The 16,854-nt window shown below is 48.2% G+C and overlaps 3 protein-coding genes across 3 annotated transcripts; 1 reads left to right on the top strand and 2 right to left on the bottom strand.

Moving 5' to 3' along the window:
• Nucleotides 1–3,980: 3,980 nt before the first annotated feature.
• On the bottom strand, nucleotides 3,981–7,927 carry LOC123402508 (ABC transporter I family member 19-like). Its single transcript, XM_045096430.1, has 6 exons — nucleotides 7,674–7,927; nucleotides 6,502–6,662; nucleotides 5,907–5,958; nucleotides 5,436–5,572; nucleotides 4,502–4,588; nucleotides 3,981–4,414 (listed from the first exon to the last, which is right to left on the bottom strand). The coding sequence occupies exons 1-6, from the start codon at nucleotides 7,822–7,824 to the stop codon at nucleotides 4,127–4,129; spliced, it is 876 nt and encodes a 291-aa protein (XP_044952365.1). The 5' UTR covers nucleotides 7,825–7,927; the 3' UTR covers nucleotides 3,981–4,126.
• Nucleotides 7,928–8,096: 169 nt separating this feature from the next.
• Nucleotides 8,097–11,851, top strand: LOC123403678 (gem-associated protein 2-like). Its single transcript, XM_045097592.1, has 4 exons — nucleotides 8,097–8,394; nucleotides 8,520–8,712; nucleotides 10,437–10,614; nucleotides 11,256–11,851. Exons 1-4 carry the CDS (start codon nucleotides 8,175–8,177, stop codon nucleotides 11,646–11,648), a joined length of 984 nt encoding a protein of 327 aa, XP_044953527.1. The 5' UTR covers nucleotides 8,097–8,174; the 3' UTR covers nucleotides 11,649–11,851.
• A 1,180-nt stretch (nucleotides 11,852–13,031) lies between these two features.
• LOC123403677 (wall-associated receptor kinase 1-like) lies at nucleotides 13,032–15,668 on the bottom strand. Its single transcript, XM_045097591.1, has 3 exons — nucleotides 14,737–15,668; nucleotides 14,458–14,625; nucleotides 13,032–14,330 (listed from the first exon to the last, which is right to left on the bottom strand). The coding sequence occupies exons 1-3, from the start codon at nucleotides 15,647–15,649 to the stop codon at nucleotides 13,123–13,125; spliced, it is 2,289 nt and encodes a 762-aa protein (XP_044953526.1). The 5' UTR covers nucleotides 15,650–15,668; the 3' UTR covers nucleotides 13,032–13,122.
• Between the last annotated feature and the right edge of the window lie 1,186 nt (nucleotides 15,669–16,854).

Genomic DNA, 16,854 nt, shown 5'->3' with positions numbered 1-16,854 from the left:
TGGCACGAATCGAGATCGGGATTTGTCACTCCATGTGACGGAGAGGTATCTCTGGGCCCACTCGGTAGAACATCATCATGAGCTCAATGTGACTAAGGAGTTAGTCACACGATGACGTGCTACGGAACGAGTAAAGAGACTTACCGGTAACGAGATTGAACAAGGTATAGGTATACCGACGATCGAATCTCGGGCAAGTTCTATACCGACAGACAAAGGGAATCGTATACGGGATTGATTGAATCCTTGACATCGTGGTTCATCCGATGAGATCATCGTAGAGCTAGTGGGAGCCACCATGGGTATCCAGACCCCGCTGATGGTTATTGGCCAGAGAGGTGTCTCGGTCATGTCTGCCTGTCTCCCGAACCCGTAGGGTCTACACACTTAAGGTTCGATCACGCTAGGGTTATAGGGAATTGTTGTACGAGGTTATAGAAAGTTGTTCGGAGTCCCGGATGAGATCCCGGACGTCACGAGGAGCTCCGGAATGGTCCGGAGGTAAAGATTGATATATAGGACGGATGGTTTCGGACACCGGAAGTGTTTCGGGCATCACCGGTAACGTACCGGGACCACCGAAGGGGGGCAACGACCCCGGGAGGCTAGATGGGCTAAGTGGGGAAGGGAACCAGCCCCTAAATGGGCTGGTGCGCCCCCCATCCAGCCCATGTGCACCAGAATAAGGGGAAGGGGGGGAACCCTAACTTAGGTGGGCCTTAGGCCCACCAGAGGGGTGCGCCACCCCTCCTCCTTGCCCTGGCCGCCACACCCCCCATCTGGGAGGGCTGCCGCACCCCCTCTCCCCTTCCCCTATATATAGTGGGCACTTTTGGCCTTGGAGGACCCGTTTTTCCCTCTCCCTCGACGCAGCCCTGCACTTCTTCCTCCTCCTCTCTGCCGGCGCTTGGCGAAGCCGTGCCGGGAGACCTCGTCTCTCCACCAACACCACGCCGTCGTGTTGCTGATCTTCTTCCCCAACCTCTCCCTCCTCCTTGCTGGATCAAGGTGCGGGAGACGTCACCGGGCTGCACGTGTGTTGAACGCGGAGGTGCCGTTGTTCGGCACTAGATCGGAATCGCTGCGAGTACGACTCCATCAACCGCGTTCTAGCAACGCTTCCGCTTAGCGATCTTCAAAGGTACGAAGATGCTCTTACCCCTCTCTGGTTGCTGGTCTCTCCATAGGAAGATCTGAACATGCGTAGGAATTTTTTTTAATTTATGCTACGTTACCCAACACTGTTATGCTTGTTGGTACAAACAAACATGTTCTCTATGACTTGGTCTACATGTTTATCAAATTGGTATTGATCTTACCGGTGGCCACGACGAGTGTTGAAAGAGTATTTTCAGCAATGAATCTAGTAAAAATATAAGTTGAGAAATAGTATGGGTGATGATCTCATGAACGGTTGTTTAGTCACATTCATGGAGCGAGATGTGTTCTTGAAAGTAAGCGAGAAAGACATAGTTGACGATTTAATGGCAAAGGAACGTCGTAGAGTTACTTAGTGTTGTAGTTTCTACATGCCCATATGTGTATCTTTCATTTAAGACTATTTGTATTTGCAACCTTGCAAATTTAGAATATTTGAAAACTATAATGTTGACTGACTTGATTGGGCTATCTATATCTCATATTTTTGTCAACTATTGGAGTATGACACTTGGATTAGATATTTTTTTTAGGTGTGCACACCCTCCATTTCTTTTCTGGTTTCGCCATTGTCTGTTGGCAACCCTTGAAGTAGGGAAGGCAAACACCCTTGACCCGAGAACCGAAGCTCACTTCATTGTTGTCGTTGCAACCTCGACAACCTTGCTTGGGAGACTAAACATTCACTCGGATCCAAGATCCAGACACGCACACGAGCTATCTAATTTGCCGTTGATGAGGAAGGAAGCCATCACATCTAAGATTTTGGAACACACTTATTCGTCATAGCCATCATTGTTGCCGAAGCCACACCGTCCACCGATCAAAGCACTGACGACTAACACTGAAATATACAACAACCAACGATCGTGCTGCGAGGCCGTGAGGAGGAGGACAACCTGTATGGAGCTGCAACTGATCAATGCAACAGAGCATTGCAGTATACATTCGCAATAAGCAAGTAATGATGAACCATAGTAAAAGTAAAGAGAGTATACGTTGTTCTTTTTTTTGTTTGGTTCTTTTGGCTCCCTTGATCCGTACGTCGAGTTTGGACTTAACATCGTGTGATATGTCATGTCGACTTATTTATGGAAGCCCACGACACTTTGTACAAGCGTAGCATAGAAGCAGTATAAATAAAGAGAGAAGCGCTGAATATATTCCATCAATCAATATCAAAAGGGAGAAGAGATGACCTCCATGTCTCATGTCATGTGATTTCTAAATATCAACAGTGCATGCGAGAACTGCGGGCGTGTTGATGAGCAAGGTTGCGCCATGCATGCCCGAATTAGCTCGAAAGAAGATTGCAAGAATAGAATGTCAATTGATTAGTGCATTTGCTTTAGGAAAGTGAGAGAATAGATGTATTGCCCATCATAGTTACCGCTGGCCACCGTGGAATGCGAGGTGGTATCATTATCATTGGATATACATACATTATATTATACGACATACAAAACGGCCAAAACCATCGAGTGCCCGTGTGCTTTGTGAAGGCAACAAACGAGACTGAAAATGTTTATCTTACGGCAAAGAAGATGCGGAGGCACCAGGAAAGACACCGATTCCGTAATCGTAATGTCAGACACGATTTTTCAAGTATTTTCTTTTGAATAGAGTACAATCAAAGCCGTTCACAAACACAAGTATACATTCATTTCTATAAAGACACACACACAGTCAATCCCTATAAGCATCTTCAAGAGACTAAGCTGACACATCATCTTGAGATTAACGAAGTCGTCACTGACGCCTTTGTTGTCGACGAGAACGTCTCCTCTCACTGAAAACACATTACCGAAAGATTTGAAATAAATCCAGAAAAATGCAAGCACCAACATCAAATCTGAGACTTGAACTGTAATGAACAGGGAATATCACAGTCCTCCTAGCCATCCAACTACGGGTTAGTTTGCGCGCGCAAGTTGAAACCATCCGCGAGCCGTTGGTTCCGAGGAAACACGAAAAATAACCCCCAATAACCGACTAGTAAATCCCGTCGGTTAACCTTGAACCCCCGTGATTAGCGAGGTCAACGTCAGTCAGGAACCCGGCACGGCGATATAATCATGGCGACAGGCAGAGGCAGAGGCCGGGACCGTCCCTGCCGCTGCATGTCTGCGCACTGACTCGCTGCCCATGTGGAGCACGTCACGGTCGGATTAAGCTACTACTAAGAGTGATTAGATTAAGGATAAGGCCGGTTTAATTTAGTACAAAAAAAAAGGGGTAGGTTTGGAAGGGGTGGTGTGCAAATGCGGCAAGCGGACAGCGACCGGGCAACGGCGGAGGACACCAACCAACCGGGGTGAGACGCGTCTCGTCCCGTCCTCCTCCGCGACTGGCGGCTGGAACTCCACGCGCTGAAGGAGAGCGGAGCACGTGTTGTGCGACAGGCAATCGAGGAGTGTCATTGCCATTACTAACACATTTGCTCAGGAGTAAACAGCAGGATAATCGCTTTGGTTACCGTGGATTTTCATCTTCTTTTAGAAGGAGGTGGTAAAAGCTTTGCTCCGTCGCGTTGACTGGGACGAGTGGCTGGCCGGTTAACTGACAGAAAACCGTCGTGGTTGCACCGCGTGGCGTGTTCATAATGTGAGTGCACTGTCAGTTGTTCATACACGGAAGTGGATGGATGAGGACGTCGAGACAGGCGCACTCTGCTTTCTGGTGATAAATGAGCAGCAAATTTGTCAGCGTACACGTAGACTTTCATACAGAAAGACAGGGACTGAGTGTTTGATCTGTATTTAGATGATAATCATCAGAATGTGGTACAGTGAAAAAAATTGAGCGTAATGGCCTGAAGGGAATAGGATAATGGAGCTCGGCTTGTTTGTTATTTAGATTTAGATAGATACATTGCCGTATACAGAGACGAGGAACAGAAAGAAGAAGAAGAAGATACAGATTCCAGAGTTGTATGACAAGACCGGAATATAGAGGTTTTACACGATCATCATCGGTAGTAGGCCATGTGGCGCGACGCCCGGAAAGGGGAGGCGTCGAACGGGGAGGGGCGCCTGGGCTGGGTCTCGACGAGCGCGGGCTCTTTCTTCGGGAGCTTGGTCTCGGACTTCAGCCATGACTCCACGACCGACAGCAGGTTCTTGGCCGTCTTGAGCTCTTCGATGTCCGAGTATTTCGCTGACCTTTTCAGCTCACCCTCTTGGATGTACGCGATGTCGGTCGCCCATGTCTCCAGCCCGTCGAATATGTGGGTGGCGTAGACGATCGTGGCTTCTCTCTGCGACGGAACATCCCGCGTTATGCAATCAGAAAATGTGGGCTGAGATAAAAAAAAAAAGCTAGAATGAACTGAAACTGCTGTTACCTGCTCGCACTCTTCCTTGAAGAAGTCGAGGAGATCCATCCTGGTCACGACATCGAGATCAACCGTGATCTCATCGAGTAAGAGGACCTGTGTTGGTATCGGATTAAGTTTTAATAAAACAAACTTCAGAAAATTCGTTGTGTAAAGGTGAGGCCCAGTGTAAAGTAAAAAACTACAAGAATCTCATTTCAAAGGAATAGGCCAGATTTTGGTCACCCTCTGAACAAACTGGGCTATATAAACCTTTCTTTGTCAATCTGAGAATTAGCTAAAAGACAGACGTTTCCATCTGCAAATTGACTCGTCACCTGGCTATATACCAGCATGGATCACAAAGCTGATGAGTTCCTATGGACAATGATATCTGGACATCCATGCCAAGTCATTAATGGAGCCCCGTATTTTCTCCTCTGAAGGGTAGTCAGTGGAGAAAGTTTTGCACAATTGAACGAAGTCACTCAACAACATACTCAATTTTTGCACACTTGGTGATTGAATGTACACTATCAATCAAGAGTCCTTCCAATGAAGTTTCTACTATTCTTCACAACTGATGGGAAATGAAGTGAGTGAGTAAAGTTATTTCTTGGGTAGCTGAGGAGCGAAAACATACATAGTTGCGGTTCCAGGGTTAATTGGGAGGTAATATGACAGATACAAGGGTAGTGTAGTGGTCAAATGGTCACTGATCATGTGTCTGGTTTACTTTGCACTACACCCAAACAACCCTTTGCCTTTGGCTATTGCATTTGCATAGTAAACACACTGTTCTGTCCTAGCAAAATTATACACTGAGAATGGCTCAGAGCCTCAGGATAATCAAAGAAACAAGTATCTGATCAAGAGCACCCAACTTGGTACAACAACACAGCATGGGCAGCAGTCAAGAGTATAAGCCAGAATAATCCACACACTACCAGGAATAGAACATCACCTTGTACGGATGAAGAAGACCCATGCAAATTTGTACCCTGCGGCGTTGTCCGTCAGAAACTTTATGCATGCGCCATTGCAGATCAATATCTAGTAGATCAATCAGCTTGTCTCGCCTAACAGGATCAACCCCATCAACTGCTCATGTTTCAGGATGGAGAAAGAAAGTGTACTTACATGTACTGTCAATAACATTAATTACTTATCCGTATTAATACTAATAGTAACATGGATTTCAGTGGATTTTAACTGAGATGATTAACCGAAACTTGATGAAGTTAAATAAAAATTGTGGAAGTAAAATGATTTCAACAAACATATCATGCCAGCAGGAAATTTACTACAAGAAATGCTTGAAGCATCAATAGATACAAATTAATTCAAGGACACAAAAAAGTATGTGGACACATTATTGCTTCCATCCACAGGAAACAAATAATGGGATATGATGAGCATTATTTGTGTAGAATACCTCCAAATATCATGTGCTCAGCAGAGAAATCGCCTTGGAGTGGAACATCACCCTGAAAAAGTTATTTGCATATAAGATACAAAGCCATTGCTATGGCAAATAAAGCATGACATAATAAGATCTGTCAACAAACTGGTCATAAATCAATTCTTAATTATGGGGAAAGTGGAATTCTAACAATTTTTTTATTTTAAAAAGATCACTGCAGCTACAATAACGAGTCGAGCACCTAAAAAAATCTACAGATACTGAAACAAACATGGACGAAGGCCACTATACTAGTTCAGCTGGCATTAATGAATTATAAAATTAGCTGCCATGAGATTTCCTGGAGAAAGCACATTTGAAAAGTAAAGCTCAGTCACCCAAACATCAATAGTGAAGAAACCAAGCAAGAGCTAAACTTCTACTCCCTCCATTTCTAAATATAAGACCTTTTAAAGGTTTCGATACGGAATACATACGAAGACACATTTTAGAGAGTAGATCCACTCATTTTGCTTCGTATGTAGTCTGTATAGGAATCTCTAAAAAGGCTTATATTTAGGAATGGAGGGAGTAGTTCTTATAAGAAATAAACAAAGAGGGAACTTACAACTGAACTGACAGTCCGACTCCACGAACCACCCAAGTAGGAAAGGTCACCACTGCACACGAACTGTGTGTCATGAAAAGCAGAACCATTAAGAACACGAACAACATCCTTCCCTCCAACCATATGTTTTCCTGCAAGAATCTTCAAGAGAGTGGTCTTGCCTGCAGTTTGACATAAATTGGTGTAGAAGACATTAGTCATCCAAGATGAGAACAGAACATATATCAGCAAGTCAGCTACAATGCGTTGTCCATGTGTTTGCATATTAATTCAAAATGAGCAAAGAATTTCCTTCTGTTATGGCAGCACCCCTTTTGGAGTTTGGCATAGTGATCTACTGGTGCCACACAGTTATTATGAAAAATTCCGGAGATGGCAATCTCCAATAAAAATGTGGCAAACATGACGTAACAGGCAAGCTGCCTAAAACCAATGCTAAAGCTCAACGAAGGGCATTCCTTGGGCAAAGCTCGCCAATTTTACATACTGAAAACAAGGCATTAAATCCCACAGCTCTACCACCTTCAATCTCTATGAGAAATAAAGGCAGGAGATGCCCAAACCTTGACAGGCACAACGCTCAATATCAGGACAAAGAACAGCCAAGTGAAATCAACAGGTCATACCATACAAAAAGTATCGCCCAGCCAATGATCCATTCCAGTCCAGTGCAGTGCCCTTTCTAATCACCCCTGATATAATTAGCTAGATTGTGCACACAGTAGTGTTCATGCCATGAATCAGTTCCAACTCAAGCACAAACTTACGGCACAGCCGCAGCCCAACCCATAGAATCCCAACATTTTAACTACAGCACCATTCCCCTTGAAACAGAGGCCATTTAGATGGACAGAGCACACGGGAACCCCACACCAGGCAACCGCACAGCAATCCTGACTTCTTGGGGCAACAACCAAATTACAGACCAATTACTACTAATTTTCAGCCCAGCCCAGTCCTCTCAAACGCAGAAAGAACAGCATCTAGCACGTTAACGGAGCCTCGCATGAATCAATCCGCTGGACATTCGTGCCTAAATCATTGGTCAGCTAGGCAAGCCACAAAATCGCCCGCGTCGTCCGTATCCCTGCAGAAGCACCCGCCCGGATCATAGGAGTAGCAGCAAAGTAGATTTCGCGGCCCGTGGTGGGCGGCAGGGGTGAGGAGCTTACCGGATCCGTTGGCGCCGACGAGGAGGCAGCGGGAGCCGGGGGCGACGCGGAGGTTGAAGCGCGCGAAGAGGGGCGCCTCCCCGTCGTAGCCGAACTGCAGGGTGCTGACCTCGATTCCGCTCCTCCTCCACCCTTCCTCGCCTCCGGCCATCTCCCCTCCCCTCGCCGCCGCCGGGTGATCTCTCCCCTTCCTCTCAGGCTTCAGCGGAGTTGGTGCGAGCCAACGTTTGTCTGGTCAGTCTCTGCGGCTCTGTGCCGGCCGCGTCACCCCTTCGCTCTTTTATACAGCCCACGATGCGAACCCACCGGGCCTCGTCCGAGCCAGGCCCAACCATTAGCCCAGGAAGAGAGAGGGCGAGGCCCACGAGTCACGCCGCTTTAAGTTTTTCTCCAGAAACGAGCCGAGCCGAGACGGTGGGGAGAAAAAAAAAACTCGAACCCTTCGTGCTCTGTTTGCCGCCGCCATTGGAGGAGGAGGAGGAGGTGCTGGCGGCGGGGGCGATGAGGTACACGAGGAAGGAGCTGGAGGTGCTCAGCGGCGCACCGTCGCGGGAGGCGCAGGCGCTGCGGTGGGACGAGGCGCACGCGGCCCTCGCCGCCGCGGGCTTCTCCGGGGACTACGACGGGCTCGTCGCCTCCGACGAGCCGCTGTCCAGGAGGGGGAAGAAGGTCTCCGGGGCCGGGAAGAAGAGGCCCGAGGCGGCGCCGCACCACTTCTCCGGTACTGAATCCCCTCTTGATTTCGCGCTTGCCAACTTAGCCGCGGGGCTCGGACCCTTTATCACAGAGTACTACTCCACTTGTTTAGTCAGTGAACTGTTCCTTTTGCTCGTGGTGATTTTGTAGAGGTGACGGAGGTGGGTGCCTGGAGGAACGGGGATTCGGGGGTTCCGTTTGATGAAGGTGAAGATGTTGAGTATGAAGATGACAGTGATGATGAATATGATGGCATTCTGAAGCCTGCCTTTGCGGTTGATGGGGAGCCTGATTTCGAGTCGGGCGAGCCGCTCGACGGTTTCGAGTATCTTCGGCGTGTCAGGTATGCTTCCGCTTCGCCGTCCTGGTCGATTGGTTGGATCTAGGAGGTCCTTGAGGTGCGTTTGCACATTTAGTGTTGTCATTTTGGGGTGAATGTTTACCCTGAGTGAGTAGCTGATAGCTGTTAGGAGCATATAATTCCCTGAATGTCACCCTGGATTAGTGGTAAATGTAGCTGCTGGTGCCAGCTTCCTTGATGTGTTTTCATGTTTTTGTTCCATAAATTGTTATTTGGTGCTCGCTGAATATCTTTCTTCCGGTATATTTTAAATTTCTATTTTCAGAGCCAACATCATTATCATCATTCTATTAGGAGCCCTGTTGGATTAAATTTGGTTGCTGCGCTCTAGCCCTCATGAAACTGGAAGTAGAAATCTATGTAATACAATCCTTGTTGGCTTTTGCAAGCAGTGGCAAATGCAGGAATAATTTTTAGATGTGGCGGACCTTACAAAGAAGAAAAACATGTAAAATGCAACTGTCTAAAAATCACTAAAATATTAGATATGTTACTTTGTGCTATGTAAATATAACTAAAATAAAAAATTTAAGTATTAGATTATTTATCCTGGATGTATTGGCATTTGTATTCCCTGAAATTTTACATCATCCCCACTATCTAGGTACTACTCCCTCCGTTCCTAAATATAAGTCTTTTAAGAGGTTTTATTAGGGGACTACATACAGATGTATAGACATATTTTAGAGTATAGATTCACTCATTTTGCTTCATATGTAGCCCTCTAGTGAAATCTCTAAAAAGACTTATATTTAGGAACGGAGGGAGTAGTACCTTGTCCATGCCGAGCGCCTAGGTGTAGTAGTATAGTTGCTTTAAATTTTTAGGTTTGGCGGCTGCCAGGCCTTGCCATATAGCTGGCATCGCCACTGTTTGCAAGTCCCTTACCAAAATCCGCGATTGCCTGAAACTAGTGAACATTACAGTTGTAATATGTGTTTTCCCTGACTTCTTAGTTTATTCGCCACCAATGAACATTTCTTGTTGCTATTGATGTTCCAGAAGGGAATGTTACCAGCTCATCTTGCTGAAGCTTGAGCAGGAACAACTAAGGCTTACAAAAGTACAGTTATGCATTATATCTCTTGATTTTTTTTTTCTTTGCATAGAGTTCATTGATGCATTAAGTATATCTGATATGCAAGTTCTTCGTACAAAAAGTTGCTGGTGAGCAGCGAGACCACTGTGCAATGGTTTTGCATATGATCTATGTGTTGATATAGTACTATGTAATAATAACCTGAGAGGTTTGAAATACAAATTTTATATTAGTTACCAGATCAATATGTATGAGCTTAGTTTTGGCACTTGGGCAATAGAATAGTAAATGGGAAAGAATCTGCAGTTCCCTTTCTTTTCACGAAATTTGGTACATTTTCACTCTCAAGTATCATGCTTATGTTGTGATTCTTATTGAGCTGTCATTTCATCAAATTTGCTTTTGTTCTTGCAACACATCTGTTCTGCTGACCCAGTCCTATAGTGCATAATCATGTATCTGCATAACTCAAAGCATTTATATAGCCTAAGCGTAATAGAAACAGCATCCTCTGCCGAATAAAGATGCAAGGGTATCGTTGATTTCATCTTGCAAAATATTTGTCTATCCTTTTTTGTTAACTTCTGTGGGTAAACATTTGGCCATGTGTCCTTTTGATGCAAAATTGTTATTGCTTTAATGATCATTCCTTTGATTATGTTTACAGGTGGGAAGCTAACCAGATTCCTAAAGTGAAGGTGGCCAAGATAGACTTGAGTGCAGCTAGAAAGGAGCAAACACCTTATATGCCAGAAATTCCTGACATACCGAAGTGTTCACCTGATTTGTGTGCATCAAAGGAATGGGAGGACTCCTTTATTACATATTTTTCAGATACAAGGCTGGTAAGCTTTGTTTCCATTTAAATGTATCGCCATGCTTAACCACATAAAAGCTTTGTTACCCTTTTCCTAATTATCGTCGTGAAGGCAACACTTTGTGTCTCTTGGGCCTTGGGCTGCTATTTGAAGTAAAAATTAAATTCTATCTACCTAGTTATTTCGATGCATTTATAATTCTGAATATTTGATTTTGTCAAGCCCCTTAGATCTTAATGACACATGTGCAAAATATTTCAGATATCAACGGGAACCATACTGCTATGCTATGACTAGTTAACTGCCAGTAAACTTATAGGGGTCTTTTATCATGGTAGAGCAAAATCCTTCACAGCGATGCTTTAGCATGTAGTGTTACTACTTACTAGTGTAATTTGCAAATAATTGATAAACCTGAAGTTGAGACAGGCATCTTGGGGTTGAGAGTAAAAGCACTGTTACCTGTGAAAATTCGTAAATTCAGAACATGTCCAACTACCTTACTGTTCCACCGCTTGCAATCACAAAAAGGGTGTTGACTGTCTTTCTGATGACTTGAACTTGAAGTCAGTACAGTTAGAGTAACTTGCGTGATAATCTCTTTTGTCGTTAGCTGCCTTTTGGCAATCATGTCTGCTACACTGATGTATGAGTACTCTCCTCTGCAGGCATTCCTGGAACTTGACAGCTCTGATGAACCATCTGTATCGGGAGCGGTGAAGAACCCCTGTAAACCCGGCATAAGCTTCGAGCCGCAGATTGACCCGACACTGACGATGATTCGCAAGATGGATGCAGTTTCAAGAGCCGCAACACTGCGCAACTACATCGGTATGATCCAAAGCTTTGATGCGCTGTCAAGGAACGACTGCCTGTGGCTGTTTGCGCTATGCGTCGCTGTCGAGCCGCCCTTGGACGCGGAGACATGCGCGTCGCTGAGGTCGATGCTGCGCAAGTGCTCAACCATCCTCGCCACCAAGTCGGAGATGGACGATGAAGTCGTGATGCTGAACATACTCGTGGCCATCTCCGGTAGGTACTTCGGGCAGTATGAGAAGTAGATATAGGGATTTACGTACTTCGATCAGTTGTAAGCAGCATTTCCTCTCTTGTGGGGCAATCCATCTGGTGAAAACGTTCAACTGGTGCAAATGTTTAAACTTCTGGCCGCCACAAATGCCTTGATTACTTCACAACTGAACGCCCAGTTCAACGTCGTTGGCTGGATTTTGAAGAGTAAAATGTATGGCAGGTGATTGAGTTATTTAGGCAAAGCCACCACATTTGAGGCTAGGGTAGCAAATCAGTACCACATTTGAGCCAGGTCACAGAGGACCACCGGTTCTGCGCCTAATGCGTAACGCGGAGCATTGACGGGCCGATTTGGCCGCAAAAACAGCCAAACCGACAGGTGGGATTGACATGTCGGGTCGATGTGGCGCAGGCTGACGGGTGCTATTAAACGGCGGGAGACGACCATTTCTTGGCCGTGTCTTAGGTCAGCCGCTCGCCGTTTCATCCACACTCTCGATTTAGTTTCCTCCCACGTGAGTCATGGCGATGGCGGTGATTGCCGCGGTGCCCGTTCTTTCGGTGGCCGACGCCCACAATGTGACCCCATTGGCAAGTTGAGCTCAACCCTGATGGCCTCTCTGTTGACCTGGATTCAGACTCATTGGCGGGGAAAAAGTTGTCTTGCCACCGTCGTCCCCGTATGTGGAGGAGGCAGACAAGGGTGTTGCGGAGGCAGAGAAGGCTATGGCGCAGGCTCATTCTATGGGGGAGGAAGTATCCCCCTTCGATGCATCTCCACCCAGGTAATCTCATCGCCATTGCCAAAAACTTAGGATTAGAAATGCTGCAACTTAGCGTTAGAAATCGTTGTGGGTTAGTTCTAGCTGCACTGTACTGAAATGCAATTATTTTGTAGGTCTGAGGAGCCATGGTCATTATATTTTCGGTTTCCTTCTAAAGATGCTGCAAAAAAGTACGGGCTCGTGAAGATGTATGAGAAAGACATTAGTTATGGCAGTTTGCTTAATGTGATGGTCAGAAATGGATATGGAAGTGACGACATATTTGCTACTTGAGGAAGGAAGGCACAGGGATGCAAGGCATTTCTGTCATCAGAAACAACATAGAAGTAGATGAGATGATTAATCAATTTAGAAGCAACCAAACATTACCTTTGTATGTTAAAGAGGGGAAGTTAAATATTAAGCAATCCCCAGTTCAAAAAAATGCAGAAGATGAATCAGAGCAACCGGATGAAACAATTGTAGATTTAACAATGGATCCACCTATTGTATTTGCTGTTAATGAGTCAGGTGTTGTGCACAAAACAACAAAATATTTTGTTGATACTGTACACAAGAGAGTGTGAACAATTAATGTTCTTTTTTTGGGGGAAAACATTTTATTTTTGTTTTTGTCTCACTCAAGACTTTACTCATTTGTGTTGGACTTTAAAACGGAGTCACAACAATAATTTGAACAATCTACAAACTACAAGCCCTCGCAAAATAATAAGTAATTCTACAAGCTAAAAGTGTATGTACTCCCCTCTTCAAGATCAAGCACGTCTTGCGGTCTGAAGTTATAATTCACATCACGTTGTTGCTCTCTGTGAAGCAAGCTTTGCCCCTCCTCCGGATCAGCACCAGCCTGACCCCATGGGTTCCGTTGGTACCTCCTCAAAGCCTCGAGCTTCTCTGCAACTTCCTTCATCGACGGACGCTCCTCCCTGATCATGCTCACACACCGCATCACAAGATGCGTTGCTTCTTCCAATGCCTCGGGACCCATCTCCATTCTCACCTGATCGTCAAGGAGCTCGCTGTGCTGGCCGGCTTTCATGGCCGTCGTGAATCGGGACACGAGGCTCCTGTCCTCCTCTGGCCCGTCAAAGCAGAGCACCTTCTTCCCTGTCAAGAGCTCGAGCAGAACGACACCAAAGCTGTAGACGTCACTTTTATCCGTCAGCTGGCATGTCATGAGGTACTCTGGGTCCAGGTAGCCGCAGGTGCCTTGCACCAGTGTGGCAATCTCAGCCTCATCACTCGGTGCCAGCTTCGATGCTCCGAAGTCAGAGACTTTGGCGGTGAGGCTGCCGTCGAGCAGGATATTGGCCGTCTTGACATCGCCGTGGAGGATCGGGGGCGAGGCCGACGAGTGCATATATGACAGCGCCTCGGCAGACTCCGCCGCTATCCGAAGGCGGGCGTCGAGTGCCTTGTTGTTGTTGGTGTCGAGGCCCTCGCCGCCATGGATGTAGTGGTAGAGAGTCCCGTTGGAGACGTACTCGTAGACTAGCATCGGCACCTCCACCTCGAGGCAGCAGCCGTGCAGCTTGACGACGTTCCGGTGGTTGATCTGGGAGAGGATGAGCATCTCTCTCGCGAACTCCTTGGTCTCGGTCGCCTCCATCACCTTGGACTTCTTGATGGCTACTATGGTTTTGTCCTCCAGAACACCTCTGTAGACAATGCCGTGGCCGCCACGGCCAAGGATCTGGTCGGCGGCGAAGTTGTCGGTGGCCTTCTTGAGCTCCTCTTCCGAGAATATCTTGAACCCTCCACCGCCTCCCCCGGCAGCGCCACTGTAGGAACGCATCTGCTGCTGCAGGATCACGCCTCCGTTGTGCTCGAAGAAACTCTGCTTTGCCTTGATGAGCTTTCGCTTCTGCAGCCCCAAGTAGAGCCAAAAGCACATGAACACCAACAAGAACACCCCCACGCTGACTCCTGGATATGATAGATTGCATACCATACTTGATCATCAGTTTAGATTCTTGGGAAGAACATTATATGCCCCGAAAAGAAAGAGAAATTGCAGGGCGAACCAACAAGACAAGTGGAGTATGTATGTTGCCTGTAACGAGCTTCAGAGCTAAGGTGAACTTGTCCTTTTGGCGGCAGCCATCCTTCCTGGTGGCATCTCCAGTTGTCCCTGGAGGGCATTGGCAAGTGTGGCCTCCCTGCGTGTTTCTACAGATCCCGTAGCATGGGTATTCTTCTTTCAGCTGGCACTCATCGATGTCTTCAATTTACAATGTGATTTTAACATTTGATCAGGCAAATCGCAAATGTTGAGAATTGATTCAGAAAGTAGGAAGAGAGCACAACATTTGCGGGACAGCGGGAGGTGTACCTGTGCATCCACCGTCGAGGTAGGGGTTGCCGTCGTAGCCCCTGGAGCAGTTGCACCGGTACCCGGGGCCGTTGGCGACGTCGAAGCACTCGCTGAGCTCGCCCCTGCAGGCCAAGTCGGTGGCGTTGCGCCTGGCGGCGCTGCAGTTCCCGACGTTCCGGACGGCCCAGTCCAGCACGACGGGCACGTCGAAGTCGTCGGTGCGGTTGAGGAAGACACGGTCGCTGTAGCTGAACCAGTCGAGCTCGACGAGGAACACGTAGTGGCACGACGTGACGTTGCTGATGAAGGCGGAATTGTCGTCCTGCTGCGGCGGGAAGTTGCGCTGGTGCGGCTCGAAGAAGCCGACCCCGGGCGGTATCGCGCTCTGGCAGCACCCGACGCCGGTGCACGGGCCCGGCATGGCGTACCGCGACGGCCGGCACACGGACATGCAGCCGCTGACGTAGTATCCGGCACTGTCGACGAAGTAGCCGAGGTTGGGACAGCCGAGCGCCACCAGCCGGTTCTCGGTGGGCGAGAAGAGGTAGGCGCTGCCGAGGAGGGACATGTAGGACGTGTTGTTGTTCCGGTCGACGAACCCCCCCGTGGAGTTGTAGCACTCGCGCGTCGCGTTGAGGTATGCGCGGGCCTCGCCGGACGCGAGGGAGAGGGCCGCGACGCGGTTGTAGCGGCCGAAGACGGTGAGGCGCGGAGGGGCGGGGCCGGAGTCGTCGCACTCGAGCTGGAAGCCCCGGAGGCCGTCGTCGCGGTAGCAGCCGGCGCCGATGCCGAAGGGGTAGGGGACGGTGATGTTGCCGCACCTGTCCCGGCACTCCGGCAGCGCCATGCGCTGAGCCGACGCCGACGCTGCACCCAGCAAAGGCAGCACGATGAGCAGCAGCAGTACGGTGGTGGTCGCCATCCTTGACATGATCTCCTCTGAACTAGTTGGTTGCTCTGCTCGTGCTCCGATTATATACGTACGCGGTGACGTGAGCTCAGTGTATGATGGAGACAGGCCGACGGTGGATGCGATTTGCGACGAGCCCATGGCCACCGGTCTAAACAACCAGGCCACGAAGCAAGCTGGGTTGACTTGGCTGGTCATCCATGGCGTGCTCGCAGAAAGATCATTATTCAATTGCCCATTGGCCAAGTGACCGTGTCAAGACATCTGCTTACTAATGTTCAACTTGACACAGTCTGTCACAGTTCAAATTACCCTTTTTCCTTTTCTTTAGCACGCTTGCTCAACATCAGGCAACCGGAAAAAAGAAAAAGTGAATATGATGCAAGGAACTAGGATGTGCGACAGATATCTCTACTATTAAAAAAAGAACATGTCGTCGTCGTGATGGTTCGACATCCTATCGTGCGACCCAGCGCAAGACCATCGCTACTCCCGCCTACCTCTTAGGATCTCACGCGGAAAAAAAGTCACCACACGATCCCCTCCTCCCCGTCCCTCACACCCTTTGTTATCCTTAAAAAACTAAAGATGAAAAAACGGTCGCATCCCGCGTCCCATCTTCTCCCAAACTACTCGCTCCCGATCACCTCCCCGGTATACGCCCGCCCACGATCTCCTCCCTTCTCTTCACGCGAGTCCCACGACGCAGAGGCCTGTCCCCTCAGGCGCCGCTCCTTGCCCACGACCCCCTTGAGGCCACGAGTCCGCAGTCTTCGAACCACATCACGGATGAGCCGTCGAGGCGATACGAGTCACGGCTGCCGGCCTCCGCCCATACACCATCCGCATCGCCGCCATCAGCCGGTACGGCGTCAACCTCCTCATCGAACTAACCCATGAGGTCGGCCTCCGGTATCCCAATCTTCCACTCATACGTGCCGGTTTGCTTTGCCCCCATCAAATTCTTTTGATTTTGCTTGCAGGTGATGGAGGCACGACCGCTGTTGCGCCAACTTCGGGTACCAGAGACCCACGAGCCCACAACCTGTCGATCAAGATGGAGTCTCCAAGGCGGTCTTCCTACATGGCCTCGAGCAACGACCGCCGCCAACATCCTCCCCGCACTCCACCAAGCCTTGTGCGAGCTCATGGAGCGCATGCCGTGTCTTCGGTTGTTCGCTACGAGCACCAGTGTCCTGCTCTTGATAACCCGCAAGTATAGGGGA

The sequence above is a fragment of the Hordeum vulgare genome, chromosome 6H (assembly GCF_904849725.1).
Source record: "Hordeum vulgare subsp. vulgare chromosome 6H, MorexV3_pseudomolecules_assembly, whole genome shotgun sequence".
Lineage (NCBI taxonomy): Eukaryota > Viridiplantae > Streptophyta > Magnoliopsida > Poales > Poaceae > Hordeum > Hordeum vulgare.
The sequence above is the reverse complement of the archived record's forward strand: the minus strand, read 5'-3'. Positions and strand labels throughout refer to the sequence as shown.

Coding starts and splice junctions, on each gene's coding strand:
- LOC123403678 (XM_045097592.1), top strand. CDS start 8,175: ATGAGGTACACGAGGAAGGAGCTGGAGGTGCTCAGCGGCGCACCGTCG. Junction 8,395..8,519: donor GGCGCCGCACCACTTCTCCG/GTACTGAATCCC, acceptor GTGATTTTGTAG/AGGTGACGGAGGTGGGTGCC. Junction 8,713..10,436: donor GAGTATCTTCGGCGTGTCAG/GTATGCTTCCGC, acceptor TTATGTTTACAG/GTGGGAAGCTAACCAGATTC.
- LOC123403677 (XM_045097591.1), bottom strand. CDS start 15,649: ATGTCAAGGATGGCGACCACCACCGTACTGCTGCTGCTCATCGTGCTG. Junction 14,626..14,736: donor CCTCGACGGTGGATGCACAG/GTACACCTCCCG, acceptor TGTAAATTGAAG/ACATCGATGAGTGCCAGCTG. Junction 14,331..14,457: donor AGCTCTGAAGCTCGTTACAG/GCAACATACATA, acceptor TATCATATCCAG/GAGTCAGCGTGGGGGTGTTC.
- LOC123402508 (XM_045096430.1), bottom strand. CDS start 7,824: ATGGCCGGAGGCGAGGAAGGGTGGAGGAGGAGCGGAATCGAGGTCAGC. Junction 5,573..5,906: donor TGAGCACATGATATTTGGAG/GTATTCTACACA, acceptor AAACATGAGCAG/TTGATGGGGTTGATCCTGTT. Junction 4,589..5,435: donor GTCTTCTTCATCCGTACAAG/GTGATGTTCTAT, acceptor ATACCAACACAG/GTCCTCTTACTCGATGAGAT.